The sequence below is a fragment of the Natrix helvetica genome, assembly GCF_964273705.1.
Source record: "Natrix helvetica genome assembly, chromosome: 5".
Lineage (NCBI taxonomy): Eukaryota > Metazoa > Chordata > Lepidosauria > Squamata > Natricidae > Natrix > Natrix helvetica.
Window position 1 is genome coordinate 56,125,439 of NC_138551.1, and position 16,429 is coordinate 56,141,867.

Genomic DNA, 16,429 nt, shown 5'->3' on the forward strand with positions numbered 1-16,429 from the left:
TCTACATAATGCCACCCAGTATCCTCAAAATTAGGCACCTGGGAACCATCAACCCCTGGAAAACCATAGGTTTCTCACCAGATGAACTATTTACAAGATATTTAAATATTTTTGTGGATGCATCTACGAAAGGAAAGTAGGATGAGAGTAAAACTAGAGAGGCTAAGGTGGAAAGCAAAACTGTGAAACTTAATATCTGGCCCATCCTTGATGGCAATTATTGGGTGTTTCTTGCCAGCTGGCATTATGCAGAAAGGGCACCTAGCTAGACACTAAAACCAACAATGGCTGGTACACCTGCAGATTGAGAAAATTGGGTTCTGTCAATTACAGAAGAGGTATTGTGGGATTGGCAATGCAAAGAACCTCCTCTATAATAAAATTATTTTATGCCAATACAAGAAGAGTTGTAGTTATATTGATCATAAGCACATTAATCATCAAAGCAAGCAACAACAACAATCCTTTGAGACTATGTTGGATTTCTTGCTTGTCCTTGTGAGCAGCAATCTTTGGCAATCAATAGCACAGCTATTCGCCAGACAGCATCTTATTCTGCATAGATATTTCTGAAGACAATATAGCCATGCTGTCTCTAACTTCCTGCTAAAGCAGAACTTTAAAAATGGAAGCCAAGAGAGGTATTCTACAGCAAGAAATTCAACAGAGAGTGATATTCTTATTGTTGTGGAAATTTAAAATTAGTAGCTTGCATGGAGGAACTGAAAAGCCCGATCCTTGTAGCTTTAGCAAGCCAGACAGCTCTCTGTTTTGCCGGCAAAAAACACCCCAAAAATCCCTGGTGTCACCTCCACCTCCACCTTATGCTATTTCTCTTTCTTCCGTCACCATCACACGTCCTTTCCTTCATTAGTAAGACGACGGAAATAAGTGAGTGAGTCTGAGGAGGGTTTTCTGATGACTGGAGAATTTTTAAAACATTCTTCAACTTCCTTTGCTCGAAGAAGCCTGAGTAACGCTTTCCTGAGCATCGCCTCAGCTCGGCCTTCCCTCTTCCTGGGGGGAGGGGCGAGGGAATCTCCTCTACCCTCGGCTGGGCGGCGCCGGGCAGAAGAGGCGTCCCTACTACAGAACATTCCTATGACGTCGCTCGCCTTATATGGACAGAGCCGCGCGGCTCCGGCGTTCATTCAGATAAATTGCCTCTTCTCCGAAGCGGAATCCCCTGCTTGAATTCCGGGAGGGAGATGCGAAGGCAAGGAAGGAGAGACAGAGCAGGGTCGCGGCCAGGAGCGGCTTTAAGGAAGCGGGCTTGGCCGTCTCTCGGGTGTTGTTTCAACTAATCGCCTGCCTAAGAAGCTAAGCGCCTAAGGGGCGACCCTTTGCGAGGCTGCTTCTGAGAGAGAGAGAGGAAAGGAGCGAGAGACGGGCAGAGCAAAGCCAAGATGAAGGTAACGGCTCTGGATTCTCGTCGACTCAAGCAACTGCTACGGAAGGACCCCGCCCTGTGCCTCGTCCTGGACTGCAGACCCTACTTCTCCTATTCGGCTTCTTGCCTCCGAGGGTCCCTCAACGTCAACCTCAACTCCGTGGTCATCCGCCGCTCCCATGGGCGACCCGTGCCTTTACACTTCGTGGTGCCCGACGAGGCGGCCCGGGGGCGGCTTCTGCTCCCGCCGGCTGCTTGCTCGGAAGAAAGAGAAGGGGACGCCGCGCCGCCTCGGACTTTGACGGCAGTGGTTGTCCTGGATCAAAACACCAGGCACTGGCGGAAGCTCAAGAAAGAGAGCACGGCACAGATCGTGCTGAACACGCTGTCTGCAAGCTTGCCCGAGGCTGGAGCCCGCGTCTGCTTCCTAAGAGGTGAGGCTGTCGAGGAGAAAGAAGCGCTGCGGGCGGGAGGGCGGGGGGGATGTTAATGGGGAGATGGGACCGTCCCAGTAGTTCCTGGGAAGCGTTGCTGTAGGGAATTGGAAACGCGAATCCTGCTAAACCGGATCCCAAAGAGAGCTCCGTCTGGATGTCGCCTGTACCCTGGCAGATTAAGTGAGCGGGTGCCAGAGCCCGGCGGCGCTGCTAGCAATGAGCAGCCGCGGCCGCCTTGTTCTTAACGATACCTGTCCAGATGCTAGACTGGGTAGGTTTCGCAAGAACAAGTGAGAATCGGCCCGGTCGCGTAAACGGCACGTGTTGAATGCAATCTATTGTGAGCTAAACGAGAAAGGAAGAGGAGGTTTCACGATCTGTAGGGTTTCCTTTCAACAGATCCTCTTCTGACTTTGCTGTAACTTTTTTTTCCCTAACAAGTGAGGACAAAAAGTCCACTGGAAATCCTATTCGCCATAAATGCATGCAAAAAGAAAAAAGAAAAGGAGGGGCAGAAGCAAAATCAATACATCTCCTGCGCTCTTGTGTCCAGTTTTAGGTGACTAATGAATAGAAGCTCGCCTAAATCTGGTCTTTTAGCCCAAATCTAACTTAAAAATATACACAAGATGTATTGGTTTTGCTACAAAAAATGAAGCGGATTAATTATTTCACCTTCCTCACATGCCTGATTTAAAACACCATCCTTATTCTTGAGTTTATTTAAACATGGCTTGGCTCATACATAAGTAGTATGGTCGTTTCATAAAAGTATTAATAGAGGAGATGGAAAGCAATCAGAAATATCAGAAAACGTCTGCTTTTAAGTTAAAGGAATGCAGAATGTAGAAGTCAACACTGCCTCCTGTAGGGCAGATCCTTATCATTTGTGTATTCCAACATAATCAAACATTTTTGTATGTAACAAAAATGGTCGCTTTCAGATAGCAGTAGCATAGTGCTTTTATTAGGAACAATTTAAATGTCTTGGTTGGTCCTGTAAGAGCCATAATGATCACTGCTTTATATTATTTAAATCAGAAAATATTTTGGCCTCTTTTTTTTCTCAATGATACCAAACTATTGCAGGAAAATCTCTACACCGTATGCTAATTCAAATGGATGCTAAATTCTTTATGTTGGCATAAAGAATTCTTTTATTTTTTTAAGAAGTCTCATGTCATGTAAAAGATTTTGAAATTTGATTCCTTTGATGGGTGGAAACAAATGAGAAACTAAAGATACTGTAGTTCAGGAATATTTACTTAATATTTACTTACTTAACAAAGCAATTTTTTTAATACACTACGTACGAAAACACATCACACTTTGATTCTGATCTGCTTATTACGTAATTGCTTTGTAGTTTAGCCTTTTAAATGGCAATCTCCTAGCCTTCCCGTTTCCAAATCAAAAAGTAATTCTTGGAAGCTTTATCTCCTATATTCTTAGCATTGTATTTGATACAGCAAGGTGATTTTAGGAAATGATTGTAAATATTACTTACTGCTAACAGTTTTTCCTGTTTTAAGATCATTTAAGCGTGAGATACCATGGTAGGAAATTTTCTGGGTGATTTTAGACTGAATGCCATCCATGTTGAATATCCTGAAATAGAATGCCTATTATTGCTATAGACTGCGTGTTATCTTCTGGAAACTGGCTACACTGGTAAATTGTGTTTGAGTCACACATCAATGCTGTTTTTCTTATGTTTTTAGCTCAGACTGAATGTTCACAGTGAACTAATGGAAGAACCTTGAGGCTTATCCCAAGGGTTTTGTCTGTCTGTGATGTGGGAGAGGATTCATTGTTGCGTGGAATCAATTTTCTAAGTGGGCCTAGACTCAGGCATCTGTCAGGCATGAGTCAGAAAGCTTGCCAGCTAACGGCAACCACAAATGCATCCTGCTCTTCAGAGAATACTTTTACTGCGGAGTGATATAATCCTTGTCAACCGCCCCCCTCACCAATATTTTTGAAAGCTTTCAGCTTGTGTTATGTCACTTTCTCTGATCCATCACTCATAATAGGACCTTTTTTAAAAAAATGGTTTGTTCACTGATTTTAAAGTTTCAATTGAATCTAGCCCTGATATTAAGTGAACAGTCAGGAAAATCTTTAAGATTTACTCCTTGATTACATTGGCAAGGCTATTTCCTTACATAGATAAATCATAAATAGTGCTTTCATTTTTATTGAAAGAACTTAAAATTAAACTATGATTTCTTGCCCTATTGGAAGCAATTATTTGCCATAAGAGAGACTGTAGGTTTTTGCCACTTTCCTGTGCCTAGAATTTTGATAGCTCACAGTGAAAAGAATCTCTCTTTTGCAAAATGAGCAATGCAGTATTTCGTGGAAATTATAGCATCAGAGGAGTGCAGGCAGAGAAAGAGCTAGAGAACTGGATGGAAAGGTGACTCATATTAAGAATAGTTGGCTAATCTCCTGATCCCCTGGTGCTTCTGGGTTACAGCTGATCTGTTGAGTTCTCTGATCTAGCCAAGGGAAAGGAGAGAGCTTGGTTTTCTTTTTTATCCCTGAAACTAGGGATCTAAACAGTATTGTAACACTTAAATGGACTCTAATCCTCACCTCCCTACCCCTATACAGGTAAAGCTCAACTAAACAGTTCATTTAGTGACCATTTGAAGTCACAACGGCATGAAAAAAGTGATTTATGACCATTTTTCACACTTATGACCATTGCAGCATCCCCATGGTCACACAATTTACATTCGGATGCTTGACACGCGACTCACATTTATGATGGTTGCAGTGTCCCAGGGTCACGTGATCACCTTTGCAACCTTCTGACATGCAAAATGGCGAAGTCAGATTCACTTAACAATCATGTTACTAACTTAACAACTGCAGTGATTCACTTAACAACTGTGGCAAGAAAAGTTGTACAATGGGGCAAAACTCCTTGAACAAATTTCTCACTTAGCAACACAAATTTTGGTTTCAATGCTGGTCCTAAGTTGAGGACTATCTGTATAAGACGCTTCAGAATATTAAAAATGAATTGAAGGGAAACCATTTGGAGCAAAAGTGAGGAAAAGAGTTGGCTGCCTACACTGATCATTTGGAAAATCATAGCATCCATTTTGATGGCAGAAAGACATTGAGCTGAAAATATGCAATAATTTGGTTTCCTTTTTCAACATTCTGAGCTATAAAAATAAACTTATTTATTTGTCCTTACTAGGCTCTTATGATCATTTTTTTAATTAGAGAATAATTAAAAGATGAAAACACAATGTTTTTTATACTGCTTGAACTTAATATTATTTTAAAAATCCCCTAAATCCCCAAACTACTTTTTCTTGACTTTTACTTAACTTGTTTCCTCTGTATTTTATTAAATTCATATTGAAAATGTTTCAATGTGTACCAACTCAAGGGATTTGGGGGAGTGAAGTTATAAGAGAAAAACATACTCTGGGTATGTTTCCTTAAGCAATGTGCCCTATTTTAAAGTGGGATTGTCAAACATCAGATTTCTGCTAGCAAAATGGTGTGCCTTCTGCTCCTGCCACCTTTTGCTTTTTCTTAAAATTTATTCCTGGTGGTTGAAGGGGTAGAGGATTGTAGAGACATGTCCTCCTTTTCTCATTGTATCAGTGGAAATCATTCTTACAAATGAAAACAACAAAAAACCCACTCTAATTATAACAGTTGAGGTTCTACACATGCTAACCAATATAACAATGAAAAAGAGTGCTTTGAGGCATACTTGATACACGCATTTATCCTTTTTTCATCAGTACTCATGCTCTAAGTGGCATCTTGGACATCGATGCCCGTGCTCTAAGTTGCATCTTTGATAGGTAAATTTAGTTTACATTAATTGTGTAGTAAATTTAGAAAATCTATTTTTGTACAGAAAAACTACTCACCTGGGGCTATTTAGATACCTAAGCCCATCACAGGGTTTCATTAACTTTTATGACTCTTAATGCATCCATTTAATTTTCCAAGAGGCAAAGGAATGGAAGTGTTTAATCAATACACAGCGGCCTTTCAATTTGCATTTTTTCAAATTAATAAAAGCATAAAAATATCTGAAAGGAAATATTTTAGAATGCCATATTTTATTTGCAATTTTTTCCTCTTCAATTCCGTAGCTCTAAATGTAGATTCCTGTTCTTTTGCTTTTTTTCCCCTCTGTTTTTCTTTGTAATGGAAACTCTTCATGCAACAGGAAACAGGTTTAAGGGGGAGAATGATGATCCAGCGCAGTTATATGCCACTTCCTAGCTTTTTAAAAATTTATATCTTTGCACTTGTAATTTTTCTAGGAGGTTATGAAACGTTCTACTCACAATATCCAGAGTTCTGCATAGATGTAAAGCCTCTGTCCCAAGAGAAGATTGAAACTGAGAAAAGCATCAACGGCTTGCACGAGAAGCAATTCATCCACCAGAAGCCAGCATATGATCAGGTGTGTTTAGAGGAAATTAAGAACAATCTGTTCATGCCCAAATTCCTTTCTGCGTCCTTCCCCATGTTTGTGTTCTTCAGGTTCAGGCTGTTATATATGCTTCCCCCGCCCCCCTTCAAATGAAAAACATGGATGGATGGAACTGTGTTAGCTATGAAACTGAGTTGTTGGTTTAGTAATTCTAATAAGCTATATGTCTATATCAGGGCATGGTTATTAGCAACAGCCTCCAAATCCTTTTTAGAAAGGGCTATCTATAAGTAGGTTTTAATATGATTGGAGGGAAAGTTATTAAATATATAGTGACAAATAATATAAACTTAGTTTGAGTTTCAAAGATCATCCAGTCGTAGTTATTCTGATTTGATTCAATTCAATTGCATGCAAGTTTTAGATTTTGCCTTGCTTCCACTTACTTCTTTGATCTCATCACCCAGTTTAGGACAGTAACCACCACATACTATTTAAAGTTTAGTGCAGTCCCTGGATTAAAAAGTACTAGATTCCTGATCTATAGCTTCTGGAACAACAGCTATTCCTATCTGCAACAACCATATTGCACTGACCCTTGTAGTAGAATGTGGGTAAAGATATTTAGAAGATGAAAAACTTAGCAAGTGCCAAAGCAGCAACAGGCAGTTTAACCACCTCTGTTAGAATTTCCACCTACTCTTTCAACCTCAACCCCACAGTTGTTCATCACAGGAACATCTGCAAGGGGACCAAAATGCTTCCCAGAAATTTCCCAGAGCTGCCTATTATCTTGAGTTTATTGAATAAAAACCACCCAGAAAATCTATAATGGTTTATTCCTCTTTTACTTTCCAGGGTGGTCCGGTGGAAATCCTGCCTTTCCTATACCTTGGCAGTGCCTATCATGCTTCCAAGTGTGAGTTCCTTGCCAACTTAAACATCACTGCACTCTTGAATGTCTCCAGAAAGAGTTCTGAACCCTTTATTAACCAATTCTGCTATAAGTGGATTCCAGTGGAGGACAGTCACACGGCAGACATCAGCTCACACTTCCAGGAAGCCATAGAATTTATCGGTAGGTCGATTTTCTCTCTTTCTCTTGCAAATGAAAAATAAGGACTCTTGAATCATGAAAGGAAGCCTTCCTCCACTAGTGCCAGACTACAGAATCTTCTTTCCCCTTTCCAGGAGTATTTCAGAGGATTATGAATTTTTGTTTTTATAAGTTCCGTAGTCAGCTTCTCTATTAATTGCTATGGTAGTTTTTGTGGTTACAACCATAATGCCTATTTCCATGGAAATTTAGGTGGCCATTTGTACTTTGCTTACCTTGCCTACCACTTTTAGTTTTGGCTGGGGTCTTTTGTGATGGTTTCTTCGGCTAGTGTATTTTTAATTATTTGTTGTTATTCGTTTTGATATGTACCATACAATAGATGAAAAAAAGACAACATGTAAATATTTTAAATAAATATTTCCACAGAACTATCTAACTCAATTCATACTAGCAAAAACATTCTAATGGCATAGTAGATTTACTAAAGACCCTTTTGGAATGTTGGAAAATAAAGTATATAGACATCTAGTCTGTAAGCCATTCCTGTGTGTGTGAACCCCTCACTCTTCCCATCCCCGGTCTCATGTTTTCACAATGTATGTCTAAGCATTCTAATTGTACTGCTGAGTGGGAAGTGTGAAAGAAGTTCTCTTTAAATGTTGAGTAGGACAGTATGAGACTGAAAAGAAATGAGTTGGCACACAACAAAGAATACAATTAATACCTATCTACTGGAGTACTTTGAGCTTTTGTATATTCGCTGGAACTCTGAGTAGTTTCTTGTCAAACTCATTTCTATGGGAGACTTAATATTTTCCAAGTACTTTTAGCTGGGTTAGATATATTATACACATATATAATACAGAGATAAAAAATTATAAATGATAGGTTCAAATAGCTAGACATCTGATAGATTTGTGCAAAGCTTAGGTAACCAATCATATATGTAGATCTCTTGTGGAACAGTGGTGGGTTGCAGGCAGTATGTCCCTGTACGGGCGTACCGGAATCTGCCGGAGCACCGGATGCCGTTCCGGTACAGTGCTCCAGAGGGCCCGCCCGCCTGCCCGAGCTCCTTACCGGTCTTTTAAGTCTTCTGCGCTTCTGTGCACGTGCATGGTGCATACAGCACCTGCACGACGCTCCGCTAAGCAGCTGGAGAGTCACAGAGGTTCACGGAAGTGGTAAGATGCATGCGCGCATGCTGCGCGCGTCCATGTGGACAACGCTGGGCCTGTTCCAACCGTACCGGTTGGAACAGGATCCGGAACCCACCACTGTTGTGGAAGCTGTGGAGAAGAGGCAGATGTAGTTCATTAGAGGTAAGAAATTGGCATTAAACATACAGTTAACATTTTGATGATAATTTTCTATTAATTAAAGAATTGCAACGGATAGTATAAAATTATGGTTAAGTCTTATGGTATTTGGAAAAATTCACCAGTCCCTAAATAGCTTACGGACTACAACAAGTTCATTAGGATTGCCTAATTTGTTTGTTCGTGGACCATAGAGCTCAGTTCAGTTATTTACATAAACTGTTTTAAAAGGGTAAATTATTTGGATATGATTCTTGAAATATACTGTTTGTGGCTTTTTGAAGAAAAAAATCTAATTCATATCCAACTAAGAAGCCACCCATTCAAATCTTTCTTTTACTATTAACTTACTAGGTAGCATTAAGCAACCTTTCTTGGTCTCTATCTCCACCCTTATCCTTCAATGTGAGAGAATATGCTGTCTAATAAGCTTTATTCACTTACTATCTTTATATTCCACTTTGAATTTGAGATGTTCTCCCCATTTTCTCACAACAGCAGCTTTGTGAAATGGGGTGGCTCAAAGTCAACAATGAGTTTCAAAGATGAATATTGATTTGAACCTAAGTTTTTGCAAGAACTGATTTCTGAGACTTCTAAGCACTTTACATATCAATGCCTATTCAATGCTATGTAGTAAATAAAGTGTAAGTTCCTTGCTTTGAAATAAAATGACTTCCATAGAGGTTTCGAGAAGCTTTATAATAACAGTTAGGGAGTATATGATTCTGGATGGAGTACAGTATGGTCTATAAATCTAATAGGTTTCACAATAGGATAAAACTTGAAAATTCATTTCCTAGTCCAGCAAAAGCAGTTCAGTTCTATTTTTAATCCTTGAATTTTACACAAGGAGCTTATTTTCAGCATTTTCTTTTTAATCTTATAACAATAATTGAATTGTGTGAGTAACCTTGGGGCCTCCCATTGCGTAAAATGGTAGCTCTGCTTAAGCCATTTATAGTCTGATTTAAGTCCAAGTGCCACTTATCAAGGGTTATAATTAGAGATTTTAGAGTAGTTTATTGTACAGTTTGTGGTGGAAACCCCAGGAGCCCAGGGTTTGGCATCTTGGGTTTAAAATGCATACTGAATGTCTTCCAAAAAGATCTCACAGGATGGGACCAAAGGCATTGCCTTCTGTGATTCCAGTAAGCAGGGAAATACACTCATTTCCATCTGCTTTGAGAGAGTATATAAACCTTTTTTACTGCCAATGTGAGTTTCTTATGAAAAGAATCAAACTCTTTCAGGTTTTTTTTATAGAACTGTAGAGAGTCCGTTTTATTAAACATCTGCTGCCATAATGTGCTAGATTTGGCAAGGGTGAAGGGAAAGAGCAAAGCCTTTTTATCTACCACAGAGTCATTAAGAGTTGTAATTTTTCTGTAAATGTGGCCAACAAGAACAAGGAGAAATTACTTTCTTGGTGTTCATTGCATCTGTGAAATACCTTCTGAATGTCCTTCTCTTAGCAATCTGAAATGCGTGATAAAGTGATTGGCATTGTGGCATTTATTTATGTTTTATTTATTAAATAATTCTATATGGCTGCCCACCTTAACTAAGATAACTCTAGGCAGGGAACCAAAAAATTAAAAATAAAGAAGCAGGAACCAATTTTTAAAAAACTAGTCAAGGTCAGATATATGTTGGCTTCGCTAAGATCTGGACCGCAACACCTGGAGGAAAAGCTAAGTCCTTCAAGCCCTGCTAGAAAGCCAATAGGGTGAGGGCCATCCAAAGCTCAGGAATATTGTTCCACAAGGCAGGAAGTATGGCACGGCATGCTACCAATAGAGGCAGCCACTAGTAGTGATTGCAATAGCTTCTATATTTAGTCCATTTTATTTCTTCTTTTCAGATTGTACCAGACGGGCAGGGGGCAAGATCCTGGTGCACTGCGAAGCAGGGATTTCTCGCTCTCCCACCATCTGCATGGCTTATCTGATGAAAATGAAGAAATTCCGCCTGGAGGAAGCATTTGACTATATCAAGCAACGGAGGAGTCTGATCTCACCAAACTTCAGTTTCATGGGGCAGCTGTTGCAGTACGAGTCAGAAATTTTGTCTTTGGCTCCTAGCCCTCCTGTTGCGTCTTGCAAAAGGGATGCTGTGTCTTTCTTCACAGAAGAGCTGGCTTTGAGCAAAAGTTTTCCCTTTCCTACCTCGGTTTTGAATTCAGTGCCCCTGCACTCGCCTGTCCATCCACTAACGTTGAACTCTATTGCTGCAAATTCATCATGCTGGGCCCTCTTGGGAACAAGAGACAGTACAGTTCCATGAGGTGAGGTGATGATAACAAAACATTTCATCTATACGCAATACAGAAGCCCTTATTTATTTCATTCTGTTCCAGACACTGGAATGTCTGTCTATATCAGAAGGGAAAATATGCTTTTATGTTGAGATGGAGTGGAGATAACTTTGGTGCATTGAAGCCCGGGCCAGCTATGCAATTTGGAGTTATCATGTGCTAAATTTAGCAAATTCCAAGTTTTAGCTCAGATAATCCGAGGACTCTACTTAGAACTTGGAGATATTGTTCCCAGAAGTAAATGCCCCTCGTTCTGGATAAGAACTTCTGTTCTATAGTTCCTGGGTAGGTTACTATTTTGAAAGAATACATCTTTTCAGAGGATAATGTGTGCATATTTATGAGTGTTTTAAATAATTTCTGAAATATTTGTGCATTCACTACTGTACATCCAGACCTTGCTGGAGTAGAAAGAACCACATTTTTTAAAAGTTACTCAGACCTGTCTGATTGCTTCTTAGTTCCTGCCTCCTTCCCTCTCTTTTAATTATAGACATGTGTTGAAGTGTAAGCAATAAACAGCTGTGTCAGGGGAAAAAGCACTGTAACAAAAAGCACAATTTACAAAAGAGAAAACCTTGATATTACTTGGTGGTGGCAAAAACTTGAATGCTTGCCTTTTTTCTTTCTTTTGCGGGTTCCTAAAAATGCCATAATCTGCCATGTGCAAGTGAATTAGAAAGCTGGAGAAACAAATGCCTCTTCTTCCCCTTTGCACCAATCAGCCTCCATTATTTTATTGGTGTACTACAGAGTTCAGGGTTAAAATTGGACCCTTACTTGAAAGCCTCTGCTTCATGCAGCGATCAGCAGAATGAAGTAAATTCAAGAGATAATTTTCAGTTACTAAAGCTGCAAAATCATGAGAATTTCATACCTCATTCTTCAACTCAGTCCAATTAGAGCTGACTTTTCATCTGATGTGCTTCAGCTGTTTTAACTACAACTCCTGTTATCATGATTCAAGATGTCAAGGGGATAACTTGGTGTATTTTATTCCTTACTCTACAGAATTGCTCTTTTCAAAAGACAGTACATTGATTTTGTCATAATGCTATATGACTATGTAACACACTTATAACACAGCTTGTTTGGTTTTCACAACTTGAGCATGCCCACCGTGTCTTAGCATTACAACATGGGCTCTATGAGCCATTTGGTAATAAACCATGATTTGAAAAATCTTATCTTAAAAGTTGCTGTGTGAACAGAGCCATTTTCTTTCCTATATTTCATTGTTCTTCAGAGACATCCACAACATCCTTTTTCAGGCATTATTCTTCATATATTACTAGAAAGCCTTAGCAATTCTAGAAGTGGCAATATAATCTACCTTTCTTTTTGTCTACCTTAGCCACCAGATAACAGATTGGTGGTGATAGCTACAACTAGCTATTCAAAATACTGTATTGCCAAATTCCAACCTGCCTGAATTAACAAGATGGGTGGATTTCCTTGTCTTCAAGGCATAATTGAAGACTGGATTGCCTATATAGTGTTTACAGATTCATTCTAAGGTATTTGTTCTGGATATCTGGTGACAGAAAGCCCAATGTTTCACAATGAGATAAGACATGATTCAGAAGGCTTAAACTGTGGCAAAATAATTGCATATTAGTCACTAGGTCATATGTAAGACATACCTTTTAGCTAGAAATTGCTGTGTGTAATATCTGACAGCTGTACTCTTAGCTCTTGACTTTTGATTGAACTGGCCAATGATGTCAAAGCAAGTATTGTAACTGAACAGACAATCCCACAGCAAATTGTTACATAAAGGACAGTTTTGGAATTTCTAACTTTGTTCTGTGAAAATGTATTTTTCTCTGTACATTGAAATTTGAATGTATGTGTTTTTAGATTTTTTTAATTGGTGGGGGGACAGAAGAAAGACAGTCTGAAAAACAATAAATCTATCAAAAAAGTGTTTTTCAATTGAATGACAAGCCTTACTGAATGACATGTGGACTGGTGATCCTTATGTTGATTTTTTTTCATTTCACATTTCTGCTACGAAATTATTTATTTCTTAGCAAACGGGACTAAAACCAAAACAGGCAATCTGTATATTTCGCGTGTTCCCTGCAGATGGGTCCATGATCTGCTGTGGTTTTCTCCTGTCTATTACTTTTTTCTAAATATGGGAAAAGGCACGAATTGCTTAGAAAACCTATGCTTGTGAATGAAAGCATTTTAAAATAAAATATTTTTTAAATGTTTTGTTCCACAGATTGCACGCCGTAGCAGGTATTTTGTGAAGATACTTGAATTAGGTTTCAGAGTGCATTTTTTCTAAAGGACTGACATGCTGACAAAGAAATGAATCTAACAAAGCAGTGGTGGGATATGTTCATTTACTCTCGGGGAGAGGAAGTGTGTATGTGTCAGCCTCCCAGGTAAAACAAACAGGAAACATGAGCAGATGGACTAATTCTACTTAATTGTCAGACTACATTAACAGAATATTTCAGGTCTGAAAATACAAATCTTCCACTCACTTTTAACAGTGATGGGCTTCTACCCTTTTTTGTCTGACCATTTGCTAGGCAGCATCTCTTCCCCGCATCCCTCCAACACTAATACAATATGTGAACTAAACATAATATGTTGCCTTTATCCAACAGGGTGCAAAACACTTTTTGTGGTATGTCAGATGTTGCTTTCCAATAAGTGGGAAAGGCTGGGACATAACATAAATTTCCATTCAAACTCATATTATATTATATTATATTATATTATATTATATTATATTATATTATATTATTATATGTGTGTGTGTGTGTGTGTGTGTATGTATAATTATTGTAATTAATAAACCACCATGGGTTGGTTTTGTCACAATGTGATCAACAAATAGATAATATCAGTCTCTTTGCCATTAATCATATCTCCCATCCATCACATTAAAAACTGCAATCTGACAATAACATTTATTTATTTATTTATGTATGTATGTATGTATGTATGTATTTATTTATTTATTTATTTATTTATTTATTTATTATTTATTTATTTATGACATTTATATTGCCTGCCGCCTAGTCACACATGGCAACTCAAGACAGCTTACAAGAATATAAAAACATCATATAAAAAACAATAAAAACTAATAAAATAGAGAATCATATATAAGAAAATAACCCCTCACCCCGGCAACAACATATCAAGCCATTTAATGGGCTCCATCCCTCCCTGCTTTCCCCAGGCCCGCAGACACAATCAGGTCTTCACCACCTTCCAGAAGAGTGTTGGGGGGGGCATTCTAATCTCTGGGGGAAGGCTCTTTTTCTGGGTCCCAACAGGCGTATCTCCTTAGGGGATGGGATCCGCAACATTCCTTGCCTCCCTGCTCTGGTGGGTTAGGTAGATGTGATTGGCAAGAGACGGTCCCTTTTGAAAGATTTGGGATTGGAAAGATATACTGATCATTCAGCCCTCTTCTTCCAATTAAATTGAAATGTTAATTGGCAGTTCTAAGTGTATTAATATTATGGGTGCATTTTCCAGCATGCTGGAACTAATTACAATAATTAAGAAAGGAATAATAATATGAAAGAAAACAATTCCCACCTCAAAATTAGCATTGTTAAGATACTTTTTCTTGCAGAAATGTACCTCCCTTTGTGTGTGTGTGCGCGAGCGCACTTTTGAAGTTTCTAGCAAAACTTCAAAAGTGGTTTTCCATTATCCATTTCAGGCTTCACGTTTCTGAGCTCTATAATCTCCCAGGACTTGAAATGCACACTTAACATTAGAACCATCATTAAAAAGGTACAACAAAGAATGTTCTTACTGTGTCAACTCAGAAAGCTCAGGTTGCCCAAGGAACTGGTGGTAACAGTTCTACGGCAGAATTATCATATCTGTCATTTGTACTCCTATAACAATCTGGTTTGGCACAGCAACCAAACAGGACAAATACAGACTTCAATGGATAGTTAGGACTGCAGAAAAAACAATTGCAACCAGCCTTCTATTGAGGACCTATATACTGCACAAGCTAGAAAGAGGGCTGAGAAAATATCTACAGGCCACTCACATCCTGGACATATAAATGCATATGGATTCTAACATTTGGCATCTGAGCAGAAGCAAGGAGAACAAATGAGAACATGTGTGATGACATAATGGGAATGCCACAACTCCTATATCATCAGACATAAGGAAGCAAATATATAATGAAGGCATTTGCTTGTAAAATCTTGGTGCACATGCCACCATTCTGGCACCAATCTGGTTTCTTGCAGTTCATGCTGGCCTCACAGATATTCTCAGAAAATAAAACAAGAAGCTGAGTATTTTGTTTGAGAGTCTGCAAGAAAAGCCATACTCTTGGTAATGGGGGGCACCTTTGGTAGACCTTACACATTAAATAAGGGACAGATTGTCCTGGAGAAAGTCTACAACAATTGCATAGCATGTAACCAACTAATTCAAACATTTTACCATCCCTGTTATAACATTCTCTGGTTTTTTTTAATACTATTGCAAATCTATTAAAAAAATAGTCCCTGAAGTAAAAATAATCCTGAAATGATTATAAAGCACAACATTCTGTATTATATTGAAAACACATTATTCAAATACCCAAGAAGCAATGGGGAGAAACTAATCAAGGAGAGAACCAACTTAGAAATAAGGAGACATTTCCTGACTGTGAGAACAATTAATCAGTGAAAAGGCTTGCTTCTATAAGTTGTAGATGCTACAATATGGGAGGTTTTTAAAAAGAGATTGGACAAATGTGTATGAAATGGAAAAGGGTTGACTGCTTGAGCAGAGAATTGGACTAGAAGACCTCAAACCTCTCTTCCAACTCAGTTACCCTGTTATCTAAACTAGCCCCATATAATAATACTCAGCTTTGTAGTGACCTAGAATATTCAAAGCATTTAAAATATCCATCCAAGCATCTTTCAATCTCAGTAATATACTGGCATTGTAACATCAAACCAGCTGTTTTTAAATATGTTTTAATGGGTTTGTTGCTTTTTATTACTTTTGTTCTACTGTTTTGTACTGTACTTACTTTGGTTCTGTTTGCTGTCTTGAGTGCCATAGAAAAGACAAGGTAGGGCACACACTACATTATAAAAATGCATTATTTCTGAGGCAGTGGGAAAGCTGACCATATATATATATATATATATATATATATATATATATATATCCTGTTTTTGGAAACTACACTTTACCCAAAAGATAATTAATATAGTTCAACAAATATAATACCTGCTAATGCTGTTTTTCTTCCCTACATTTTCTTTTCTGGATTATTGCTGATAGGATGGGGGCAGATGCCAGCTCATTCCTTGCATTGCCAAAAATATTTAACCACTGAAATGGGGAAGTTAACATTTGGGCAGGGGAGGTGTTGCCACCAAACTTGCACAGTTCACTTCTCTGACATTTGTGCTCTATCACACTGCCAGCTTGTTATGAAACATGACTAATTTCTCTAAATAAGACATAGGAATCCAGTTTGG

General features: G+C 38.7%; 1 protein-coding gene across 1 annotated transcript; it reads left to right on the forward strand.

The window, feature by feature from the left end:
- The first annotated feature begins 1,165 nt into the window (after positions 1-1,165).
- On the forward strand, positions 1,166-13,156 carry DUSP5 (dual specificity phosphatase 5). Its single transcript, XM_081955874.1, has 4 exons — positions 1,166-1,824; positions 6,135-6,277; positions 7,106-7,325; positions 10,491-13,156. Exons 1-4 carry the CDS (start codon positions 1,407-1,409, stop codon positions 10,910-10,912), a joined length of 1,203 nt encoding a protein of 400 aa, XP_081812000.1. The 5' UTR covers positions 1,166-1,406; the 3' UTR covers positions 10,913-13,156.
- Positions 13,157-16,429: the final 3,273 nt, after the last annotated feature.

Excerpts from the sequence above, each read along its gene's own strand:
- DUSP5 (XM_081955874.1), top strand. The coding sequence starts at position 1,407 with ATGAAGGTAACGGCTCTGGATTCTCGTCGACTCAAGCAACTGCTACGG. Across the intron at positions 1,825-6,134 it reads CCGCGTCTGCTTCCTAAGAG|GAGGTTATGAAACGTTCTAC; the intron begins GTGAGGCTGTCG and ends TAATTTTTCTAG. Across the intron at positions 7,326-10,490 it reads GGAAGCCATAGAATTTATCG|ATTGTACCAGACGGGCAGGG; the intron begins GTAGGTCGATTT and ends TCTTCTTTTCAG.